The sequence below is a fragment of the Pimephales promelas genome, chromosome 3 (genome assembly GCF_988280905.1).
Source record: "Pimephales promelas chromosome 3, fPimPro1.hap1.1, whole genome shotgun sequence".
Taxonomy (NCBI): Eukaryota; Metazoa; Chordata; class Actinopteri; order Cypriniformes; family Leuciscidae; genus Pimephales; species Pimephales promelas.
Window position 1 is genome coordinate 13600722 of NC_142771.1, and position 26954 is coordinate 13627675.

Here is a 26954-nt window from a genome sequence, read left to right on the forward strand (position 1 = left end):
TTCATGAAAATATGTGATCTAAATCCTTTATGTCTAAACGTCATCAAATGCCATGAAATGTGAAGTGTATAAATTTGTAGTTTTGTGTGTTTTTAGTGTTGACTAGGGCCGGAACAATTACTTATTTTATGTTTGTCCTACATTTCCTAAAACAGTTTAAGGGTTCATAACATGGGGAATCAGATTTGCCTTTATCCTTTGGCTTTGTATTACTATTAAAACATCCTGCAAGTTTCACACAAGTGTGCCGCACAAGTCCTGAAAAGTGAAGCCAAAGTGTTTCGATCGCCCCCAGGTGGCTGGATGCAGTATATGTCATAAACCCCACCCTCGTTAGACATTAAGACAAACATGAAACGTTTTACAGCTACAGTATATCAAGACATCCAAAAAGATAGTAACTAAAAAGATTGAGTTTACAGTATACAAAAAGAAAGAAGAAAACTGTAGGCAATTTACTATTTGCTTAAAGGGATAGGTCACATTGATATTAATTTTTGATATGTTTTAGCTCACCTCAAGGGCATCCAAGATGTAGGTGTCTTTGTTTCCACAGTATTTTCAATTTAGATATTTTTAGCTCAAACCGTTCTTGTCTGTCAGTCATACAATGGAGGTCTATGATCACCACCTCAAAGAGCATGCACAGAGAAGTCCAAATTAAACATGATTTAATAACTCATAATGTAAGTACACATTGATGGCCTAAGACGTGAAACGAGCGGTTTGTGTTAGAAAACGAACAGTATTTATATCGTTTTACCTCTTGTAACCACTGCCACGTCCAAGTGATCTGAAGGCACAGGCGCTTCGCATAGCTGTCAACATTGAACATTGAAAATAAGGGAGTTTTCCTGGATTCCATCCTCAAAATAAGGGATTTTTTTTTTTACACGATTCTTACCCACAAACTTTAAAAATAAAGCACTAATCCTTAAAAGTCTAAAGAGTTAATAACTAGCCTAGAAACTAGTGTCATTTAAAGAAAAAAAAATCTACATTTGGATTAGCGGTGTGTTGCTCTTGCCTTTACGACAACAATTTCAACTGTTATCACATCTTCCAAAACCCACAAAATAGGGAATTGGGCTGTCTGTTTATTTCAATTACATTTACACATTTTGTGTAGTTTTAAAGAGCCTATATTTAGCCTGGTGGTGGACCGTCACTCAGAAGACACACTCTGTTGTTATTGTAGCCTATCCCATCTTTATATCCTCCTGAGGCCCAGAACGTTTTTTTTTTCCAAAAGTTTTTTCTTCTTCTTCGTGTAATCACATTGTTAAGAGCATAAGAAACAAATGAAAAAAAAGAAAAGATATTTTATTCATATGTTATATGACATTAAATTATATATAGGCAAAACTAATGGCAATATAAATCGATTATTATAATTATTATTTGTTTAAATTACATTGATATCTGAATTTATGTAAAAACCTTGACTTTCAAACAACAAAATGTAAAATGTAGGCTATTCGAGTTCAAAATGACATATAAACATCGTTTCCTATTTTTATTTATTTTTTTTGCCTGGAAACGCTTTCAACACGCTTGTGTGTCGCGTGAAAAAATATATAGGCGTCAGTTCTATTTCTAGCACGCACGCGTTTTCTGGAGACGCGCGTGTCACGCGGGCAGTGTGCAAGCTCTAATCTGTTAACATGGGAGCCGAAATAAAAAACGGACACGCCATTGTGTCTCCGGCCAGCGCGCGCCGCCCCATCCGAGGATAAACGACTTCAAGACGAATCAGTCCGAGCTCGTACGTCTCACACAATCAGAGTAAAAATACGGGATATTTTACGGGAAAATACTAAAACGGGAATACAGCGGGAAAAGAGCAAAAATACGTGAGAAACCCGGAAAAAACGGGAGGGTTGACAGCTATGGCGCTTCGGTCTGCGCAAGCGTCGGAAAATGGCGGAAGTGATCTCTTGCGTGGTTGCAAAAAAAAATCAACGTCATCTGTTGATATATCGAAATCGTCTTCCATTGCAATTTCCTGTATATCTAAATTTAGATCTTCACAGTGAAAGATAACACTTCTGAAATCTCTGTGTAAGCAATGAGCGACGTACACGGGTGAGAGATCACTTCCGGGGCTTTACGGTGCTTGCTGGCGCGCTTGCACAGACTGAAGCGCCCGCGCCCTCAGAGTACTTGGACGTGACTGTGATTACAAGAGGTAATAACGATATAAATACTGTTCATTTTCTCACACAAACCACTCGTTTCGTGTCTTAGGCCATCAATGTGTACTTATCAACATATATAAAATAGGGATTGTTCTCTTTGAAATAAATTTTTGATATCTTTTAGCTTACCTTAAGGGCATCCATGATGTAGGTGTCTTTGATCCAGTGCATATCCATTTAACTTTGTATCCACTTCCTGTATATCTTAATATATTTAGTGACAGGTAAAACTTCCAAAATCTCTGTGTAAACATGAGCGACGTAGACGTACAAGCGATCACTTCCGGCGCATGCGCAAACCAAAGACCGAATATATATATATATATATATATATACTATATAACACTTTCAAAAAAATAAATAACCTTGAGTATGTTAATGAATCAGAATTAGTAAGTCTACAAACTATGATGGGTTTAAGAGAGTTTTAGGACCATGTCTCCTGTAATCCCTCACTGGTGAGGATTGGTGAGGATTCTTGAACACTTGATGTGTGTCTTCTGATGTAATCACAGCTGTACTGTAGCATGCTCAATGGGGAATGAACTGATTTTCACTTCAAAATGTCGCCTTCAGTTGAAGTACCGGCTGTACAGTGCCTCATTTCTGCTCAAAAGGAGATACTTTGTTAGAGCTCTCACAGAGGGGAAGTCATTGATGTAGATGAATGCATCTCTAGGATGAAACGCTCATAGTTCTGCTTAGATGAGCCTGGTACCACTGGCATCGCACAAGGCTGTAGTGTGTTGTAAAGTTTCTTGGTGTATTTGTGCTGTAAATTTGCAAACGTAAAAAAAAAAAATCTACTGCTAGCTACAATATCCTGATAACTCTCTTCGGAAACAGTTAAACAAGGAGCTGCCAAAGAATGGATACATTTCTTGTAAGTGGCCACAAAGTTGCTGGGAGATGACTGTAGAAGATCACCAGCTGCAGCAGGAATACAGGGCAGAGACAGCACACAAGACGAGCACAACTCCTCTAGACTAGACAAGATGATACACACGAAATAATCAGACAAAGAACAAGGGGAACAAACGCTAGAAGTAGAGACAAAGTAATGAGAATAAAGTGAGAACAGGTGTAACAGAGAAGCGGCGCGAACACTTATTGCAATGAGGAACAGAAAAGACAGGCAAGGCCAAAGCGAGAGAGAGAGAGAAATAGAGAACAAACCCAGCTCAGGACACTCATCATGCGCTACACAGTTCTCCTGCCACCTCCTTCCTACTTGTACATTTCCCTCTCCCACCGCAGAACACAGTAGCAAACCCATTTCTCTATATGGGAGTCTGTCAGTGTGAAGTCTTACTTACTCTCTCTACAGGGAGCAGGAAACATGTAATTGTGTTCCTCCCTTGATAATGACACTGCAGTAGTCTACTTTAATGCATACATCACTGTCATAATAACAATCAGGATCAAATCATGCTTAAAAGGTGAATGAATGTCTTTAATGCTGCATCTTAATTCAATTGTTATCAACCTTTGTAACACCAAGGCAGCTCCATTGTTTAAGACATATCAAACAAGGCTCCTCTTTTATTTCAAGTTGTGCTTCAGCTGCAAAGACGACAAATGTGCTTGTTTTCAATCTACAGTACAATAAATAAAACTAATCTGGATGTTTTTACTGGTCACTGGTGTTTATTGCAGTAAAAGATACGAATGTAGCTTAATAAGGTGAAATATTTTATTAGTGTATGCTCCAAAATTCAGACGGCCTGGGGCCTCATGTATAAACGTTGCGTACGCACAAAATGGCCATAGAAATATGCGTACGCATTTTTCCACGCGCACATCGGGATTTATAAAAAATAAACTTGCCGTAAATAAGTGCGCACCGTAAGGATGCTCTTGACCGTGCGTACGCACTCTTTTAGAAGATTATAGGTTTTGGCGACACCGATGGTGAGCTGGAGTCAAATGTCTTTTTGCTTACTATTAGATAGAGAATCTAAAGAAAATTATACATCTACAGAAAGATAATACAAATATAATTTCACAAACCTATCATCACTTGAAGCAAACATCCATCCCTTCTTAAATGACCGCGCCAGCACGCGCGTTGGGCCGTTTGGTGAAACTGACGCACATATAGCCTATAATCTAACGGCAGATGGAGTAAAACCGTAAATCTTCATTATGAGTCCAAATCATAAATACAGTCCATATTCACAATAACAGTTTAAATAAATAAGTTTAAACTATGTTTTACTTCTGATATAAACATTTAGATTAAATATGCCATTCTCATTAATGGAGTTAAACTCTTAAACTACATGAAATCATTACTGAGAAGTTACAATATATATATATATATATATATATATATTCAATAAATATAAATAGACCTATTTGTTGTGGATGCATTGCTTTTGAACACTTTTCTTCTGGCATGCTGTGTTTTAATGTTTTAACTGGATTATCTGAGAAAACTGTTCCGTGCAAATAATGCACAAACATGTCTATCTCTTCAATTAAAATCTCTTCTATTATCCATTAAAATATAAATCAATTAAAAATACTATTTGGCCAGTGGAAAAGATTGAGAAAAACTTTCTCTGAAATGTATTTAACACTATTTGATTTATTCATTCAAAAACAAGGCAAGGATATAGGCTACTAAAAAAAAAATGTTTGTAATAATGTGACGGCACATCCGCATTTCATATTTTCCTAACGTCTTGTACCGTTAAACTTGGTATCACGTGGATGAATAATCATATGCAAATGATATGCAGATGAGGATATGCATAGTAAAACTAGGCGTTGTAATCTCCATATATGGTTATTTCGGGGAGGAAATGCACGTGCGCATAACCTCCCGCTGACTGGGATTTATAAAGTGAATTCTGCGCAGGTTCAGGGGCCTCATGCATAAAACTTTGCGTAGATTTCATCCTTAAAGTGTGCGTACGCACATAAGGCAGAATTTGCGTACGCACAAAAGTTTTCAGATTTATAAAACCGTTCGTACGCCAGAACCTGCGCAGAATTCACTTTATAAATCCCAGTCAGCGGGAGATTATGCGCACGTGCGTCTCCTCCCCGAAATAACCATATATGGAGATTACAACACCTAGTTTTACTATGCATATCCTCATCTGCATATCATTTGCATATGATTATTCATCCACGTGATACCAAGTTTAACGGTACAAGACGTTAGGAAAATATGAAATGCGGATGTGCCGTCACATTATTACAAACATTTTTTTTTTGTAGCCTATATCCTTGCCTTGTTTTTGAATGAATAAATCAAATAGTGTTAAATACATTTCAGAGAAAGTTTTTCTCAATCTTTTCCACTGGCCAAATAGTATTTTTAATTGATTTATATTTTAATGGATAATGGAAGAGATTTTAATGGAAGAGATAGACATGGTTGTGCATTATTTGCACGAAACAGTTTTCTCAGACAATCTCTAGTTAAAACATGAAAACACAGCATGCCAGAAGAAAAGTGTTCAAAAGCAATGCATCCACAACAAATAGGTCTATTTCTATTTATTGAATATATATATATATAGTAACTTCTCAGTAATGATTTCATGTAGTTTAAGAGTTTAACTCCATTAATGAGAATGGCATATTTAATCTAAATGTTTATATCAGAAGTAAAACATAGTACCATTCTTTTATTTATTTAAACTATTATTGTGAATATGGACTGTATTTATGATTTGGACTCATAATGAAGATTTACGGTTTTACTCCATCTGCCGTTAGATTATAGGCTATATGTGCGTCAGTTTCACCAAACGGCCCAACGCGCGTGCTGGCGCGGTCATTTAAGAAGGGATGGATGTTTGCTTCAAGTGATGATAGGTTTGTGAAATTATATTTGTATTATCTTTCTGTAGATGTATAATTTTCTTTAGATTCTCTGTCTAATAGTAAGCAAAAAGACATTTGACTCCAGCTCACCATCGGTGTCGCCAAAACCCATAATCTTCTAAAAGAGTGCGTACGCACGGTCAAGAGCATCCTTACGGTGCGCACTTATTTACGCCAAGTTTATTTTTTATAAATCCCGATGTGCACGTGGAAAAATGCATACGCATATTTCTATGCCCATTTTGTGCGTACGCAACGTTTATACATGAGGCCCCTGGTGTACGAACGGTTTTATAAATCTGAAAACTTTTGTGCGTACGCAAATTCGGCCTTATGTGCGTACGCACACTTTAAGGATGAAATCTACGCAAAGTTTTATACATGAGGCCCCTGGGGCCTCATGTATAAACGTTGCGTATGCACAAAATGGCCATAGAAATATGCGCACGCATTTTTTCACGCGCACATCGGGATTTATAAAAAAAATAAACTTGGCGTAAATAAGTGCGCACCGTAAGGATGCTCTTGACCATGCGTACACACTATTTTAGAAGAGTATGGGTTTTGAGTATGGGTTTTGGCGACACCGATGGTGAGCTGGAGTCAAATGTCTTTTTGCTTACTAAATAATCTAAAGAAAATTATACATCTACAGAAAGATAATACAAATATAATTTCACAAACCTATCATCACTTGAAGCAAACATCCATCCCTTCTTAAATGACCGCGCCAGCACGCGGCGCGCGTTGGACCGTTTGGTGAAACTGACGCACATATAGCCTATAATCTAACGGCAGATGAAGTAAAACCGTAAATCTTCATTATGAGTCCAAATCATAAATACAGTCCATATTCACAATAACAGAATGGTTTAAACTATGTTTTACTTCTGATTTAAACATTTAGATTAATGCCATTCTCATTAATGGAGTTAAACTCTTAAACTATATGAAATCATTACTGAGAAGTCACAATGTATATATATATATATATATATATATATATATATATAATAAATAGAAATAGACCTATTTGTTGTGGATGCATTGCTTTTGAACACTTTTCTTCTGGCATGCTGTGTTTTATGTTTTAACTAGAGATTGTCTGAGAAAACTGTTTCTTGCAAATAATGCACAACCATGTCTATCTCTTTCCATTAAAATATAAATCAAGTAAAAATACTATTTGGCCAGGCAAACAAGGCAAGGATATAGGCTTTTTGTAATAATGTGACGGCACACCCGCATTTCATATTTTCCTAACGTCTTGTACAGTTAAACTTGGTATCACGTGGATGAATAATCATATGCAAATGATATGCAGATTAGGTTACGCATATTTAAACTAGGCGTTGTAATCTCCATATATGGTTATTTAGGGAAGGAGACGCACGTGCGCATAATCTCCCGCTGACTGGGATTAAAGTGAATTCTGCGCAGGTTCTGGCGTACGAACGGTTTTATAAATCTGAAAACTTTTGTGCGTACGCAAATTCTGCCTTATGTGCGTACGCACACTTTAAGGATGAAATCTACGCAAAGTTTTATACATGAGGTCCCTGATGTTCAGTTTCCAGTGTTGCACAAGTCAGTTAGAGAAAGCCAGTGTAAAGAATAAACCCAGGTTGGTAATAAACCCAACATCGCACAGGCCTGACTAGCAACAACAAAAGAGTGACCACAGCTTATGTGAGGGAATGAGTAGGCTACTTTGAACAGTGAGATTGCTGCAGTGAAGCACGGGGCTAGCAACCGGGAATCGAAAGGCCAGAGGGGATGAGAGGTTCAGCTCAGGTTGAGGTTCAAATTCAGCTCTGGATTTAAATTGCTCAATTGTGCACTTTCACCAAGAGATGGCGCCCTCAATTATTCAATGGAAAGATGCTTTACCAGTTTCATGTGTAGGACATTTTCAGTTCAACACGCTGCTGCCATACAAGAATATTTTGAAACATTATGAATTCAGTTAAAGAGGTCTTATATCAATTTTTTTGATACATCACCAGTCACCAGCTTGTTTGTAGACCTAAAATGGTGTGTCACAAAACTTGTAAGATTGTATGAACAAAAATCTTCCTTTGTGAAAAAAAAAAAAAAAAAAAAAAAAAATCATACAAGCTAAAAGCTCAGTAGTAAATGTTCACAATTTTCATTTTGGGATGAACTATTTATTTAACTCTTTCCCTGCCTAGTTTTTTTTTTTTTTTTTTTTTTTTTTTAAGTTAACAGGCAGCGCAAACGTTTTGATCATTTTCACAAAAATGTAATGGCCCAGAGAATTTTTGTTTTATGAATACCTGAACATCCAACAAGCCTGTAGAAGAGCAAAAGAAATAACAGTCTCTGCTTAAATTAAAAAAATAATAATAATAATGAAATAAAATAAATAAATCTAAATTCTTGCATTCTTTTTATCTGAAGCGATGACCTGAGCAGACTTATGATGTCCGTATACCCCCCTGTTCTGTTTTATTTTATTTTTTGAGAGATGTGTGAGAAATGAGATGTGTGAACCCTCTGGCAGTACTGACTCGAAAACTGTCCTCTCTCTCTCTCTCTCTCTCTCTCTCTCTCTCTCTCTCTCTCTCTCTCTCTCTCTCTCTCTCTCTCTCTCTCTCTCTCTCTCACACACACACACACACACACACACACACACACACACACACACACACACACACAGAGTTAATTAATTATTTATAAATGATTTGGATAGTGACAGTATGAACAATAAAAGGTACACTGTTGAGTGCAGTGCTTATGGTGGAGGGAGTGTAATAAAGTAAAGTGCAACAGAAAAGTGTGGTGTGGTAAAGGTTAAGAATAGTTTCTGGTGATTTTGTGTATTGAACTGTTACTATTTTTGTGCAGTGTTGTGCTTATGGGACTGGGGACGTAGAGGACCGAAGGAAGGATTAGAAATTATTTTTATTGAGGAACAGAATTTTGTCAAGTGTGTTCGGGCTTTGACATTAAATATTATACAGCCATATAGTGAGGATTATTAGCTATATCAAGACAGTAAAATAATAATAAGCTGTTTCTTGCTGGCTCCATTACAAGAAAAAAAGATTAGGGCACAAAAAGCAAACAATTCCAAAGGGCAATCCAAATCAGTAACCAAAAACCAGTCCAGTCCAAATCCAAAGCAATCAAAATAATCTTATCTAATTAATATAACAATACTATAATATAGCTATAATTAATACTAACAATAAACTATAACTAATCTAACCTAATAATGTAATAATATACAGCCCTAACACATATATTGCACAATAACGACGATGAAACATCTCTCTAACTCTGACTCCCTGACACTACTTCAACTGATTCAACTACTCCTGACAACACCCACAAGGTGGCGCGAGTTTCGAACAAACGACACAAAATGTTGTTTTCACGTTAACAACACAAGCAGAGCCATATGACACTGAACACAAATCGCGGCTTCATCTGGCACGCCCCTTTTTGCTCGACACAAGCTCCGACGCCTCGTTTCAAATGTCACATCACTACTAGCATACCATCGGTCGGACGGAGGACAATTATCAACATAACACCCTGTCTTGTTGTTAAAGCCGTGGTAACATACCATCGGTCGGACGGAGGATCAAGGTAACGTTACTGTTTTTATATGCTAAGCTTTGCCCCAACACGGATAACTGTTCTTGCTTAGACGTCCTAGTTATTATTTGTGACTTCCCTGTTTTGGTTTACACCAAACTATGTCGTGCTTTTTGCTATTTTTGTTTTCCTTTACCGCACTACTTTCATGTAGATTACTCAATCCCCGTTGTGTCAACCATGCTAATTCCTTTACTTTACTGACTACGGAGCCAGACACTTCTGGTATTTATTGTTTGTATAGAGATGCAATCTCTTTTTTTTATTACTTCACACTTAGGTTTACCTCAGCTGAACACTTATACTGTTTTATCTTTAGTTCATTACACGGCACTGCAATTGGTGTATTATGATCCTTCGATTCTGTTTCATAAAGCAAACTTAAAATAGTTCAAACTCAGTTACCCTGGAAACTTATGCTGGGAAACTAGCCTGGTCCGGGGCAGGCTAACTGTCAGGCTAAATCTGAGTTCAGGCTTAACGAGCATACAATTTATACTCACCTGCTGGTATTTCGATGTCATTTTATTTTACTTAACCACTATTTTTTTTTCTGTTCAAAGTACTCATTCCCTCACATAAGCGGTGGTCATGCTGCTATATAGCACCACTAAGTATGATGCTATGTAGTAAGACGGGTCAATTATATTAAATTGTAAACTAAAATATCAAACATTGAGCAATTCAGTGAAACAAATTTCTTGCTGTATAGGCAGAGGATGCAGACTTGGAGGATCTGTCTTTGTGAGTAAGAACAGTCTTTCAGGACAATCTTTATATACCTGTCTGACACAGAGGAAACCATTAATGAAAATTCAACAAATATCTTATTTTGTCATTGGATGAACAACCCAGACAGGTTTCTGATTTGTCAATGAAATGATTTGTGAGCCACACCCCTTTGATGGAAAGGGTAATGAGGGTTGAAATGTTAGCATATTAACTGATACTATGGAAATGGACACATGGAAAAAGATTTTCATGATATGTCCTGTTTTTTTTTTTTTCAAACAACTTTTTCTGCTTCTAAATTGATTTTCTTTTCTGATGTAACCAAGGTCATGCAGGAAAGTAATTAACAAAAATATATTATTTATCTATTTTCAATTAGCCAAAATGCAGCACTTGATTTCATTTTATCCCACTGAATATTCTGTTTTACTTGAAAGTTGGTCCAATTATGAAAGTTAAATAGGTTGCAAGCTTGACTCAACCTTGGTGATTGTATCTGAACAATCTGTTACATTAGTGTCTGTGTGTAGTTAGCGTGTGAGGGGTTTATGTAGGGTTATGGGATTGTAAATATTATTAGCTAAGTCCATTCAAATCATTTGGAGTATCTGTGTGTTTATGAACATCCCTGTTTTTATTTTAGTCTTCAGTTGAAGATTTCTTCAAATTTTTATTATTGGCAATCTATTTTTCACATCTATGACTAGGGAAGATCAATGAAAAGAGTGGGCTGAGGGTTATGGGGATCAAAGCAAATCCCCTTGAAGAGACACACAGGCACACACACACACACACACACACACACAGGTTATCCTCCCTATAAACGCACTGTACGGTCTGTCTGTTCTTTCTGAACGCACAGCAGGGGCAGCATTAGCTCTAATAATTCAATGCATTTCTGTCGTTTTTTTCTTTTCAGCCCTGAAGGAAGAGCAGCCTCCAAGAACAAATGAAAGAAACTTCCAGACTGTGATTTATTTCATTAGGCAAATGAGATGTGTGAGCCCTCTGGCAGTACTGACTCAAACTGTCCTCTCTCTCTCTCACATCATCACCCAAAATATGAATGTCTTACAGAGGACGTACTCTTGTGGTAAATAATCTTGTAGCATCCTCCCTGTGGCACAGGTTGGCTTGTGTGGATCCTCCAAAGCAACTTTTAGCAAAAATTCAAGCTGTTCTTGTGGACTTTTTCTGGGACAAATTACATTGGATACAACAGAGTGTTTTATTCCTGCCCAAGGAAGAAGGAGGACAAGGACTCATGAACTTACAAAGCAGAACGGCTGCGTTTCGGTTGCAGTTCTTGCAGAGATTTTTTGATGGTGCATCTGATGGGAGTTGGAGGGCTGTTGCCTGTGCCATATTGCAACAGTTTGGGGGATTTGGGTTGGATAAACACCTTATTTTGATGAACCCTTTAAAAATGGACTTTTCAAAGATGCCATACTTCTATAGAAATCTTTTTAAAGTGTGGAGCTTGTTTCACATTGAAAAGACTGAAAGCACATACTCACTTCATTGGCTGCTAGAGGAACCTTGGAGCACGCTTGGATATAACGAACAATGGAAACTTACAGGGGTTTAGTTCTGCTCTTCAAAAATCCAGGACTGTCCCCTTAGGACGGATGTTGAATTTGTCTGGTTCAAATTTGGAGAACGCAGAGATTGCATCAAAATGTTTGGGTATTAAATCTGTTCGTCTTGTTTTTTTTTGTTTTTTTTTTTTAACTGAGATCAGTTCTCACAGATGAAGAGAACCAACTGTTAAAAGATTATCACTCTGGTACAGGCACTCCTAATGCTCTGGATTTTGTTTCCTTGTCTAAAGGTTTTACCTAATCTTGAAGGGTGTACAGGTTTTATTGTAAGGAATTGGCAATCTTTGTGGTTGGATTTTTTTGACAACTAAAGGTAATGTTTTGTATAGAGCTTGTGTTATTGTTTTTAATAAGACATGCTTTGAAAAAAAGGTTGATACACCATGGCGCTCTTTTTTGGGGCTAGATGAAAATGTAAAACCTGAGTGGAGATCTCTGTATAAACCGCCATTATCGAAGAGGGCAGGGGATTTACAGTGGAGAATCCTCCATGGCATTATTGCTGTAAACTCTTTTATCACTGTCTTAAATCCAGAGGTTAATTCAGAATGTCCCTTTTGTTCCCAAATGGAAACTGTTTTTCATGTCTTTATGCAGCGTGATAGACTAGAAAAATTATTTAGGTTGTTAAGGAATATTCAGCTCTTGTAAAGAGTGTTTTTCTGAAAAAACTTTTATTCTGGGCTTCAGATATAGTCGGAGCAAGAGGTATGTTTGTCAATTGCTGAATTTTATTTTGGGACAAGCAAAGTTGGCAATATATATATTAGTAGGGAAAATAAAATAGAGCAACAGCCTTGCCAAAGCATCACTGAGGTTTTTTTAAGGTTGGTTAGATCAAGAGTTTTGATTGATTTTAATTTTTATAAAACTATGCAAGATTTGTCTACTTTTGAGATGGTTTGGTGTAGTTATGGAGCATTGTGTGTTGTTTCTGAAGATGAGTTAGTTTTTTGTTTGTAGTCATATTTGAAAGTGATCTTTCCTTTCACGTAATCGCATAGAGTATGTTTTGGGCCTCAGTCCAAACAATTCATTGGAAATCACAGAACATGATATATTTCGCTTTTGTTTATTTGCTTACAGGTGAACAACAACACTAGGGAAGAGATGTTGACATGTTAGCACAGAACAAAATGGCCGCCCTTCAGCTCTAGCCAAATATCTATTCAAACAGCTTATTTTGCTTTTGCTTATCTGGTTACTTATGAATTATTAGCAAAAAACGACACAAGGAAACACATTTTGACATCTTAGCATGGAACAAAATGGCCGCGCTTCAGCTCTAGCACGTGTAACTCCACTTGACCGCCGCCAAGTGCGACAAGAGCTCCACTCAATTATGTTGAATTAGTGCGACATGAAAAGGGCCGTGCAGAGCCAGAAAACATGGGTCCGGTCAGGGCAACAGTTGGCATCTCGCTTTGACTGAATGAACAGAATTACTGGGGTTCTTATTTTATTTTATTGAGCCGCAGAAGGGAATGGCCGACAGTGAGAATTTCGGTCCTGCTATTAGTATTGATCTCTCTTTCTAATTTGTCTCTCTGGTTCTCTTCTCACCAGGTTCTCCATCAGCGAGAGGGCGTGAGGGAAGGAGTGCCCCACATTCAAGCGCCCGCTGACCGCACTCCCCTCACCACCCTTCGCTCCGTCCACAGCATGGCTCTCTCTCTCTGGATCCTCTTCACGTGCACCATCGCCTTGAGCAACATCAGCCCCTCTGCACAGGGTTGGTACTCCACCTATTTCTCTTCAGATCGTTTCAGAATTTGTTGTTGTTTTTGTTGGAATTTCAGATATGGTTCATTTACATAAAACCAGATTAGTACACAAGTACAATGCATACATTTTCTGTTGCAATTGAGGTAAATTCTGTACACGAGGGGGCGGACGAGAAGCCTACTGTTGTCTTTGCCATTAAGGCAGATATGTTACTACTGACGGCTGCGTTTAACTACACTTTAAGACATGTGCTTCCCCACAGATGAATCTCTGCTTCCATTTTGAAGTGCATTTGATAAACCGATATTGAATCTTAAATTCCAAAATAGCCTTTTAGTCTTTGCTATTTTCTGTTTTCTGCACTTATCATTCGTAGCATACCTTCTAATAGTCCCAATAAGCCTTGTGCTTTGTTATATTTAATAAGCCTGAGCTTTTAAATTCTGCCGCTCAGTTTTGATTATTATATCCAAAAATAAATGGCAGTTGAATGTGGACTTTGTTGTTAAATGTAACCTTTAATGTCATGCTGAATTAACTTAACTTACATGTATGTTTACAGCATTGAGAGATTTTGAGAAAATGATATGCACCGAATTGATATTGAATAAAAATCTAAATAAAATCAAGAGCTTGTGAATTGAATCAATTTGTGAAAATCGGTGTCAATACCCATCTTGAGGATTTTTCTTTGGTGCGGACCTATTAAAAACACGCGCTTTAATTAACCATTTCCAATTAACCATTTATTAAACAATGCATTTATTGACTACAGATGGATACCTTTAAGTTAGAAGTGCCATTTGAAGTTATTCTGGCACTTCTGCCTCTATAAATGGGCCAGTGTGGATGCATGTGAGTTGACCGTGTGTGTGGTAGATAAAGGGACCCATGTGGCAGTAAAGCTGGTGTGGATACGGTGGGCCTGAGGCCTGTGGACGAGGGATGTAGCAGGGGTCTGTCCAGCTAGTGCCCTTCCACTCCGACACCACCGCACCATCTGCCTCTCTGCGGGGCCCGTGCCAGGCCTAGAGAGCAGGGAAGCGTGCAGCGTTTGCTTGTCCAGGTGTATTTAGTGGCCGCTGTATTTCCCGTGTTTAATTTGCCTGGTTCTGCTGCTGTGAATTGATGTGATGTACTCAGTGTTCCATTGGACACGTTTTGGCCCCGAGCACGGAGCTGCTTCATCAGTGTGTTGTGTGTGTGTGTGTGTGTGTGTGCATGAGTGCCTCCAGCTGTCTCTGTGACCTGGCTCTGGATTAATAATGCATTAATAATCAATTGAGTGTTATCAAGGTTGTGCTGCTGCTAGCGCAGGCAATTTGGAGAAATAAGGAAGCCTTCGTTCCTCTATGGGCTCATTGATCGCCTTGTGTTGCCATTAAAGTGTGTCACAAATAACACATACTCACACAGAGCACATAATTCTGTTTCTCATTTCTGCTGTTCTCGCCCCTGTTGTGTGTGTGTGTGTGTGTGTGTCTTGATCAAGTACTCCTAGCACATTAAAGTTGAGCACTGCAGTTGTTTTTGTACATGACTGGCATCCAAACATTCATCCTTATTCAACATTAAATACACACACAAAACATTTTGACATTACAGCAGTCCTTGGTGTCAGAGCAAATACCAACTTTATATAGAGGCCCAGTCTCAAAGGCACACTTAATGTGGCTTACATTAGTTTTCTATGGATAATAGAGTATTCCATTGGTCATTTTAGGTTTTAAAAGGGTCACAATGTGTGGTCCCTTTAAGACTGCTAGGTACCCTCAGTGCTTGCTTTTGCAGAGCCTCCCTGGACTGGTGTGGACTTCCCAGTGCAATATTACCCAACAGCCCATGTGTTCACATATATATTTAAAGTGAGACTGCGGGTACCAATTGGGCGATTGATGTAAGAAAACCCTGCTGGAAATTCAGACACATTCCGGTTAAAGATGGACAGGCTGATTTGTTGCTGGATTAAGTGATGTACTAGGTCTAACTTCCTTGTTCACGATTGTTTAAACCAGGTCCATCTGCTGAATCAATGTTTTCCAACTCTAGTCATTTCCTCTTTAGTCCAAAACACCTTTTTCAACTCAGTTTTTGGTCGTGACTCCAACACCTGAAATGGTTTTAGATAAAGGTGATATCCGAAACGTGTACTGATCTGGATAATCCAGGACTATGGTTGGAAACCACTGCGCTAAACAATCTAGACCAAATAATGACCATAAATTATCAACTTGGTCCAGCTTGAACAATCTGAAATCTGTTAGCATCAGAACCTGGTTTCTCTCCTGGTAGAACAGGCCAACATACTGGCTGCAATTCCAATGTGGTTTACCAGCTCTGACCAGCTTGACAAAGATGGTCTAGCAGCTTGAAACCAGGTACACCAGTCAGAAGTCCAGCTAACAAACAGTCTGTTTCAATTTAGACCGGTTAATGACCACAAATGATTGGTCAATTTTGAAACAATGTAAAATCAGTTACCAGAAGAAGCTGGTGATTTTCCAGCAGGGAAGATGAAGTGGGTCAGGGTTTAAAAAATGATTCTCAGCAATATATGAGCACAAGCAGCCAGGATTGTGTCATCTCCCCTCACCAGCCTTTAGTCCAGTGTGCAGATACTTGACTAATGAACATTAACACTCTTTCATTAAAAGAATGGTCATTTATCTCATTTCCTCTCTCCCATTTCTCTCTTCCTCTTTCTTGCTGCCTCATTCTCTTTCATATTATCGTCCCTCATGGCCAACTCCCCTTCTTCCTTTATCCTCCATTTCTCCATTTGTCTTGCCATCAAATTTCTCCTCTTTTTAATCCTATCACACCATCAATCTGTGAATTCTTGCTGTCTCCTCCTTGTTATTTCATCTCTCCGTCTCTTTCTATCACTTCTGCTCGCTCTCTCTCTCTCTCTCTCTCTCTTCCACATCTCCAGTCTTTGTATGTCCTGGGACTCTATTAAGGGTGCAGGCAGCAAGTTTGCTGCAGAAGGTGGAGCATCAGTCGGGGGCATGGTGTAAGGATCCCCTGCAATCTGGTGACCGTCTTTACGTCATGCCCTGGACTCCGTACCGCACTGACATGCTGTACGAGTATGCTTCATGGGAAGACTTCAAGCAGAATCGAGCCACAACCTTCTACAAGTGAGTGAGGACAACAGCTTGGGTCTACAACCAATAACCATCCCTGTGTACAGCCAACGCATTCTCATCCTAGGGCGTCATATAGTGACACTTTTGCCGATACGTATCCATCCAACACACATGGCACCCTTTAGCGTCAATATAACACACTTCGGTTAGGGTTAGACCACTAGTAGGCATCTTCTGGCCCATATATATATGCTTCTCATATTGACGCTAAAGGGTGTCATGTGTGTCGGATGTATACGCATTGTCAGAACGGGCTGGTACAGCCAACAAAATAATGTTTGTTTTTTTTAACCTTGCGTTTTTCATGGATGGCCAGTCATCTCAAATAACGCACTCTTCTCCCACAGGCTGCCAAATCGTGTGGATGGAACAGGCTTTGTCGTGTATGATGGTGCTGTTTTTTACAACAAGGAACGTACACGCAATATTGTGAAATACGACTTGCGCACACGTATCAAGAGTGGAGAAGCCATAGTCAATAATGCCAACTACCATGACGTCTCACCATACCGCTGGGGGGGCAAGTCTGATATTGACCTTGCAGTGGATGAAAATGGTCTATGGGTCATCTACGCTACAGAGGCCAAAAATGGACGATTGGTGGTCAGTCAGGTCAGTGTCACTGAATAGTCCAATTTAAGATATTGGATTTCAGCTGAGATCAGAATTTCAGTTACATTGTAGCTATCTTCCAATTTCCAGAACTGTGAACTAATCAAAGAACTAATCAAATTATTTTGTTGCATCCAACGAACACAATCTGAATCCTTTCCTTTTCCCTGTATTCCAGGTTAACCCTTACACCCTACGCTTCGAGGGAACCTGGGAAACCAGCTTCGATAAGCAACTGGCCTCCAATGCCTTCATGGCGTGTGGTGTTTTGTATGCCGTGCGCTCTGTTTATCAGGATGATGACAGTGAAGCGGGTGGAGATCTGGTGCTGTACGCGTACAACACCAATCGAAGCCGGGAAGAGTCCGTCCACATTCCTTTCCCCAACCCCTACCAGTATGTGTCCTCTGTGGACTACAACCCAAGAGACAATCAACTTTACGTCTGGAACAACTACAATGTTGTGCGCTATCCTCTAGAGTTCGGGCCACCGGATCCCACTGCTGGTAAGTGACAGAGAAATAGCAAGATCTGCGGGAGGCAGAAGCTAACAGACAGTTTGATCTGTTAAGTGTCAACGTTGTGTTAGTGTTCCCCTCTGTGTCTTCAATACATTGTCTTTATGGTTTAATTAGCTGTGGTCATTAGCATTTTGTCAGGTCAGAAAAAAAAGATTTCTAATCAATTATTCATTCACGTCTTCTTGCCATGAACATTCTCTGTCTGTGTCTCTCTCACTCCATCTCTTCTTCTCCTCCTGTATTTCACGCTATCCAGTTCTCAGGGGGACTAAGTGAACATATAGTTATGCATTAAAGACTAGGAACCGCTCCTGCTGCTTTATTTATATTCTCGTAATCCTTTTACAAGACACATCAAACGTTTAGGATATCTTTTCTTTTATTTTGTCTTCTTTTTTCATCTTCATCAAGCATCTGCCGACATTCTCGCTGACTCCGTAGGTGTTCGGAAACTTCTTCTTCTCGACCTCTTACTCTCTTGTTGCCTCAGTTTAAATTATTTTTGCATTCCCGTCTGTTTCTCTCTTGCTCTCAGGTCCTCTTGTCACCACCCAGATGAGCAGCAGCACCACCACCGCAGCAAGACCCGTCACTTCCAGCTCCATCCCCTCAACCATACGACCTCTTCCCCCCACCGCTCACCCGATAGGGGCCATCAACAAGGCGCCAGATCTGCGACCTATCACCGCCACCGTACCAGTGTAGAGATTCTGATCGGACAATCATTAACTCATTTTCATGCGATCACTCAGATCGTGGTCCACAAAGAAGCTTTTAGCACATTCCTACGACACGTGTTTTTATTCAAACTGGACTTTTACTATCATCGCGAGGCATCGCCACACATCACCAATGAAGTTAATCTGTGTTGCAATCAGAGCTAGCCCTCTCCTCGTTTGATCCTGTGACACTTTCAAGGGGGGAAAATGCTGGAAGCAAACCAGACCCCTTCGTCTGGATCGCACTAATGCATACTGATTATCAGCATGCCCCCACTTCAAAGTCAACATAACTTTTCCTTTTGTCTTGAGGTGCAAAATTCACAACGTGGTATGTTAATCAAGTGGGCGCGCGCTCCTTGATTTGGACAACGGTCATTGGCCGTCCGAGTTTTGGGTTGAGTCCTGAAACACCCTTGAAAAACTTGCGCCACAGAATGTTTCTCAGCTCTTACATCTTATCGCCTCTTACCTCCTACTTCGACCCCTGGCTTCGCCTCCTCCTTCCGGAATCTCCTTGGACCCTCTCCTCGTCTTCCTGCATCTCCTGAAGCTTTTTAAAGTTATCAGTCTTTCGTACTTTTACTTCACGTTTACTTTTGCGAATAGCCAGTTAACGTTCGTCAGTGCGTTTCCCACAAGAAGGTAAACATCCAGCACGATAGAACTCTCTAGGACGCTTTGAACTCCCGCGCAACACACCCACGTGAGCGAACAAAGAAATCCGTCTCCCGCCTCCTGGACGACCACACGCTTCCATCACACACAGGTCTGAAAATGCAAGTGTTCACTTAATTTTGAGACTCAAGATATAATCCTGTGGTTGTCTCTGAAGGTTTAAAGCTTTGTTAGTAACTGTAATTTTCCTTGTATTTCCATTGTTTCCCTTTTTAAGTTTTATTTTCATTTGGTGTGTATACATATATCGTGTGCTTTTATTAAACTTCATTTATACATTATTTGCCATTGTTTGTATTAATCACATAACAAAGCCTCTTAGACCGTAGACAGACCGTGCCCTAAAGGATCACTGGGTGAGTAATGGCTCATTTCCACTGAGTGGTACGGTACATAGATAGATGGTACGGTAGATGGAAATGGATAAATACTCTAAATGTTGTCATGAAGTGGATCGACCTTCAAAATGGCGTCAGTGGACTGGAACTGTGGAAAAGTGCAGTATCTAAGTGCTTCTCCTGATTCCCCAGATCAGACCATTATTCTGAACTAAATTGAGGCATTGAGAAAGGCCACATGTGATCGAAACGTTTGCTACTTTTTTCATTGAAGCAGTGGTTTTTATTTTGCATTTGTTGTTTCCCTTTCATTGTCAGTGTGCAGGTATTTTTAAAGTGTTTCTCTTATTTGAGGTTTTGGTCTATGCACCTCATTTGGACAATTTTTGGTGAGTTCCTGGCTTTTCATCATTCTGAACTCAAATGACCTCATACATTTACACAGTTCTCCTGCCACCTCCTTCCTACTTGTACATTTCCCTCTCCCACCGCAGAACACAGCAGCAAATCCATTTCTCTATATAGGGAGTCTGTCAGTGTGAAGTCTTACTTACTCTCTCTACAGGGAGCAGGAAACATGTAATTGTGTTCCTCCCTTGATAATGACACTGCAGTAGTCTACTTTAATGCATACATCACTGTCTTAATAACAATCAGGATCAAATCATGCTTAAAATGTGAATTAATGTCTTTAATGCTGCATCTTAATTCAATAGTTATCAACCTTCGTAACACCAAGGCAGCTTCATTGTTTAAGACATATCAAAAAAGGCTCCTCTTTTATTTCAAGTTGTGCTTCACCTGCAAAGACGACAAATGTGCTTGTTTTCAATGTGGCGCGACGCGGCGCTGAGCTTCTCGTCCGGTGTGCGACCCCCTCAACTGCTGTGGTTGAACACGACATGAAAAGATGTGTCAAATGTACATGATTCTTTATTTTTTATAAAGTTACCAAAAAGGAGGACCAGCCACGTCAAATCCTTGCAAGAGACCTGCTCCTTCAAACCCTCTTCGTCCAGTGACTCGTACAGTAACATATGTGATAACTAATTTACTTTTAAACCTGACTTCTCTTGCGGCTATTTCAGTTTAAGGAAAAACAAGCATGTCATTAAACGCAACATTTATAGAAATCGAACTTTACCTCATCCATGAAAACTAATTTTCGATTCCTGTCTGACTGACTTATCCACGGTGGATTTGAAAACAACAGTTCCCATCATTCCGCGTTCCTCCACGTCGTCATCAAGCAAAGCCGTTGTTGTTTTGAATGTAGCGCCCTCTAGCGGCATCTAAATCTTAGGTATTGTAGCTTTAATAAGGTGAAATATTTCAGAGTGTATCCGCTCCAAAATTCAGACGGCCTGGTGAGATGAAACCAGAGATGAAACATCTGATGTTCAGTTTCCAGTGTTGCGCAAGTCAGTTAGAGAAAGCCAGAGTAAAAAATAAACCCAGGTTGACCCAACATCGCAAAGGCCTGATTAGCAACAACAAAAGAGTGACCACAGCTTATGAGTCATTTGTGAGGGGATGAATTCTTTGAACAGTGAGATTGCTGCAGTGAAGCACGGGGCTTGCAACTGGGAATTGAAAGGCCAGAGGGGAGGAAAGGTGACTATATTTTGTGACCCTTTTTGGATGGCTCAGTTCAAATTCAGCTCTGGATTCAAATTGCTCAATTGTGCACTTTCACCAAGAGATGGCGCCCTCAATTATTCAATGGAAAGATGCTTTACCAGTTTCATGTGTAGCGTAGGGCATATTCAGTTCAACACGCTGCTGCCATATACAAGATTCTTGTAGCCTATTCTTGTAACAAGAATATTTTGAAGCATTATGAATTCAGTTGATGAGGTTTTATGTCAATTTGTTTGATCACCAGTCACCAGCTTGTTTGTAGACCTAAAATTGTGTTTCAAAAAACTTTGTTTGAAATTGTATGAACAAAAAAAAAAAGATTATTCAAAATTATCTTCCTTTGTTAAAAATAAAAAATAAAAATCATTTGGATTTGCATCATTATCTTGCAATGCTACTTTATATGTGTCTTTGTCATCAAATTTGGAATAATAATGTGATTTGCTATAGTAAAGTTTATGTAAATGCTTGTACAGACAACTTAAGTCTAGTTTTAGCTGTTTTAAAGGTGCCATCTGACATAATAAATCAAATCCTACTCCATATTCCATAACAGATGGGGGCAGTATACCTCCAGAAAATGAGTTGCGCTCCTACCATCGCGCATGTTATTCAAATCATTTGACATGATAGTAAAAGGTTGGAAGACCGCAGTTTCACGTGGAGCATTTGAAGATTTTTAGAGATCAGCGACTCAATGAACAACATCTCAACACTAAATGATGAAGACCATCTCATAGACGCCTGTCTCAAAAACAAGCTGGTGCATTTCGACGATATGGGAAAATAAAAGCATGGGCAATTATTTGAAGTTTATGGTATTCGTTTTGTTCATATTACACTTTTATTTTTAGTTTGAATTAATTTGACAGACAGCATTCGCTGATGTTGATCAAGCTAGCGCCATTCAGAGCTGCCAACTCTTAACGAATTCACCGTGAGACACACGCAATTAACACTTAGCAAGCAGGTTAGTTAAGCTCTCAGATTCTGTCAATTTTATTACGCAATTCAAAGAATAAATACCGTTTTGGCGCTTGTACATGTTACACCAGAGATCCCTAGCGCACGTGAACCGAACGTCTCTACTAGCTAATGGAAAAAGAACATGAACTCTGTTGAAACAGTATGCTACAACTTACCAAAATGTATTCCTCATGCGTGATATCGACCAATCATTTTTTGAACTCTTCCCTGAACTGAAATGTAGTAGTGGGCTGTATTTCCACACGACTGACGTCAGGTTCAAGTACACATACAAGCCGGCGTGAGCGCGACTCACTCGAGTACTGCAGTTTGGCTGCCAATGGCTGGTGGTAACGTTGCCCATCTGCATACCGCCTCCCATGGCCGGAACTGGTATTACGACACCTGCCGGGCCGGGGCTAGTAATTTAGCATGCTAATTTGGGTTTATATCTCGGCAGCACTAACTTGTCAGTTTTTTAATGACATCATTGCACTTATTTCTTCTCATTCTTTTGATGCGTGTAGCTCATTTTTTTATATTTTTACCTCAATTATTCCATATGACACCTTTAACTGAAACTAACTTCTGACATATCTAAAAAAAAAGTCTCATAATACCAATAAACAAAACTGTTTTTGAGTAAATATATTCAACATTTTCTAATTGTCTTCTTTAGTATTTTAATTGGTAACACTTTATTTTACAGTGTCAATATAAGGTATGTTACATGGACATGCCAGTAAATTGTGCAAACAACTAGCAGCTAGAGCTATTTGAAAGTACACAAATTATTGATTTGTTTAGCATTATAGTATCATGTAATAGTATATGATTGCATTTTAAAGTATCAACACATAATGTAAACTGTCTATCAGTAACTATTTGAAAGTAAATCATCAACTAATCAATGAACTATTTCTAATCTGTCTCTCTTTCTTTAGGCTAGACAGATGTTTGATGGAGAGATGGCAAGCTTGGAAGCGATCCTGTCACGAACGCAGTGAAAGTGCCCAGGCCTGTGAAGGTCTTGGACCTGGAGAGAAGTGGAGCTCTCCTCGTAATCATTGTTGTGCAAGTTACTTCCAAACTGTAATACATTAGGTATTACTTGACCCAACAGGGTCCCACTTTATATTAAGTGGCTTTAAGTACTATGTACTTACATTGAAATTAATAATTTGATACAATGGACTTATTGTGTACATACATGCTTTTACATTGTACTTATATTTTGAAAATACCTGCATGTAATTACAGCTGTAATTAATAAATGTAATTACATTTGTAATTACACAGTTGACCCTTCCCTTACACCTTAACCCACCCTTAAACCGACCTATACAACCACACCTAACCCTAACCCTACCCATATCACTCCTCAATAGCAACAAAATTGTTTTACAATACAACCTGAACAAAATAAGTACATTGTACTTATTTTTCGATGTAAGTACATAGTACTTAAAGCCACTTAATATAAAGTGGGACCAAAAGTAATTCATTACCTTACAATATTACTGTCCCAGAATTGTAATGCGTTACATTACTCATGTATTACTTTTGAGTTACTTTCACCAAAATAACTAAGTAGAACTTAAAGGAGAACTCCAGCGAACAATGAACCTTTGGTCTAATAAAACATCGGTACCTATATCGTTCTCTGAGTTTTGTTTTCATGATAATCGAATGTAAAGAGTTTTATCTCTAAAAACTGTTTAGCGTTATAATGCTAGTAATGGGGGCATTGACTAAGTAAAAAGAAATCGCTAGTTTATACCACTAACAAGGCTCAAAATAGCCCCACACTAACGCAGTAACATAATGAGGCTCCACACATGCAAAACGAAGCATTGAGAACTTTGTAAGTGTACAGACCGTTTAATAAGAAGATACTTTATGAAGACAGTTCACTTCGTGTATACAGACAGGAGCCATCTTAAAAAATAGTCTCGATAAGTCGATCCCCGAACGCCGTCAGAAGTTCGCTGAACTTCATACAGTTCAGATCACTCAGCACGACGTTCGTGGTTTGACTTATCGAGACTATTTTTAAGATGGCTCCTGTCTGTATACACGAAGTGAACTGTCTTCATAAAGTATCTTCTTATTAAACGGTCTGTACACTTACAAAGTTCTCAATGCTTCGTTTTGCATGTGTGGAGCCTCATTATGTTACTGTGTGAGTGTGGGGCTATTTTGAGCCTTGTTAGTGGTATAAACTAGCGATTTCTTTTTACTTACTCAATGCACCCATTACTAGCATTATACGCTAAACAGTTTTTAGAGATAAAACTCTTTACATTCGATTATCATGAAAACAAATCTCAGAGAACGGTTGACTGTGTACCGATGTTTTATTAGACCAAAGGTTCATTGTTCGCCGGAGTTCTCCTTTAACTTTTGGGGCTGTAACGATATGCAATATGAAACCGAAATCGCGATTCGCCACACGACTCAGATCCACGAACCTACAGAATCGCGACACACCTCTTCCAACTCCAGCGTTATTCTCCTTACCGTCCAGATCCAATGCTGCCTTATCTTTAAATTAGGCTATTAGTATTATTTGAAGTTAACATTATAAAATACGTAGACCTACACCACAAAACTAGTTGAGGATAAATTATTTAAAATTGGGGAAGTCCAGCATTATGGACATGACATTTGCAGTCAAAACTTGAAATAAAAATTCTCAGAAAATACATAATGTATTGAAACGTATATAGGCTATTTCCTTAAAGGACTCCAGACATTAGACAAATATCAGTCTATGTTTTATTTTTATTATTAGGGAAAAGACACACATTCATGCCTGACAAAAAAATAGGAGGCAAAATATATTTTTTGTAATTCTGTTAATTACACTGCGCAAATCGGATGAGGAAGGGTTGGCTCTCCAGTCTCCATAGAACTTAAAATATTCATTTTATTTTAGTTTTCGTGTTCGTTTATGAGGAAAAAACAATGTTACAGACGCGACCGCTCTGAACCGGCACTAAAAGACTGCTTTAAAACTTTCACATAGTCTGTTGCCTTTAAGAAGTAAAAGCAGACAATACACTGTAATACAACTGTAATACAAGCCTCACTGAACATGTAACGAGTAAAATATTACTGAAAATTGATTAGTAATGCCTTACACTACTGCGTTACAGCAAAAAGTAATATGTTACTGTAATGTATTACTTTTCTAATGCGTTACTCCCAACACTGCTCGTAATGGAACATGTGGATATGAGGAGCTTAAATAAGTAATCATGTGAACATTTAGGATCATGTAATAGACTGAGAATTGGGTCAATGTCACATTAACATTGTGGGCATTGTTGTATAGTGCTCCTTTTAAAATATTTAATATTTATGTGCTGTATAAGATACTCATCAAAACCGGGGGAACAACTAGCTGACCTGCATCTTTACAACAAGAGACAGATAGAGAAACAAAACAAGGAGCAGCAGACTGTTGGTAATGTTTTTTTATTTTATTTTTATTTTGCATTTATGGAGATTTTTTTTTAGTGCGGTTATTATTTATCATAATTTCTGTATTTAAAAAAGGGAAAGGACCAGGACAGTCTGAGGTTGAAACAGCCAACAGGTTTGGGTTTCACGTGAACACATGCTGTGGTTATTTCCCTCAGGTCAGCATCTCCGCTCTGTATGCTGTCTGATCATAATAACAAATGGAGTGATTTATATTCAAACATACTTTGTAATCTCTCCTTTTGGTTTTCAGGTAAACGACTGGCAGGATGATTGGGTGTCCTTTTTCTCCCAGCAGAGGTTGCAGCACCAGCTCGGCTTGGTGGAGCAGTCGTATGGAGACAGAGAGGCCAGGGAATTTTGGTCCAAACTCCTAGCAGCTCCCCCAGCAGCAATCCTCCATCTTCTTATCAAGTGTAATTCATAAGATTTTTTGTATTTTGAATCCAATCTTTTTTTGTTAAAGGCATTAAGTTAATCATAGTGATTTCAAAGTTAAGAATTCATTAGCTTGAATATATTGAAGGAAGCACTGTAATAACATCTGAGTTGATAATTCAATATGCTTTATTTTAGACAGAACATGCATGTTTAAGTCGTGCCGGTTGAACTTTGTCGAATAACATTCCAAAAAAGAAGTCACAACCGAAACTTCACCACATGTTTCGGTAGTGACAATTTTAGATACTTTTATGAAATAACAGCCAAAAAAATTGCTTAATTGCAGAAAAAAAGGTGTTTGGTAGTGACATCCCTTAAAGTTACACACAGATTGTCTGACTTTTGAACTCATTTCCTTCTGAATGATGGTACCTACAATGAAATAGAGGCTATGAAAAAGAGGGACGGGAATATTTCCTGATCAGGGTGTGGTTAAAGTCAGTCTCAGCCAATGGACTAAAACACACACTGTTTCGGTAGTGACATGAAAATCCGGGACACATTTTTTTTTTTTTACATAAAGTTTCATGATTTAAAAATAAAATATATAATTATTATTATTATTATTAACTTCACTTCACATTGACTTAAATCAATACGATATTTTAGATCATGTTTTTTTTTTTTTTTTTTTTTGGGACAGCAGTTTTCACCAATTATGTAGAATGGCCCAAATATGCTTT

At 38.6% G+C, this 26954-nt stretch overlaps 2 protein-coding genes across 2 annotated transcripts in view; both read left to right on the forward strand.

Moving 5' to 3' along the window:
• The window catches only part of adgrl1a (adhesion G protein-coupled receptor L1a), a 232828-nt gene extending 219148 nt beyond the window's left edge, over window positions 1-13680 (forward strand). Inside the window, exon 24 of the mRNA XM_089128282.1 lies at window positions 13562-13680. Within this exon, the coding sequence (XP_088984408.1) occupies window positions 13562-13620 (59 nt within the window). The 3' untranslated portion in view covers window positions 13621-13680. The remainder of the gene's footprint in view (window positions 1-13561) is intronic.
• The window catches only part of LOC120489036 (adhesion G protein-coupled receptor L1), a 56386-nt gene extending 29582 nt beyond the window's left edge, over window positions 1-26804 (forward strand). The window contains exons 2-10 of the mRNA XM_089128283.1: window positions 13562-13727; window positions 16653-16860; window positions 17217-17481; window positions 17660-17987; window positions 18538-19490; window positions 23289-23448; window positions 25722-25813; window positions 25906-25988; window positions 26084-26804. Coding sequence (XP_088984409.1) covers window positions 13658-13727; window positions 16653-16860; window positions 17217-17481; window positions 17660-17987; window positions 18538-18707 — 1041 coding nt within the window. The 5' untranslated portion in view covers window positions 13562-13657 and the 3' untranslated portion in view covers window positions 18708-19490; window positions 23289-23448; window positions 25722-25813; window positions 25906-25988; window positions 26084-26804. The remainder of the gene's footprint in view (window positions 1-13561; window positions 13728-16652; window positions 16861-17216; window positions 17482-17659; window positions 17988-18537; window positions 19491-23288; window positions 23449-25721; window positions 25814-25905; window positions 25989-26083) is intronic.
• The last annotated feature ends 150 nt before the right edge of the window (window positions 26805-26954 follow it).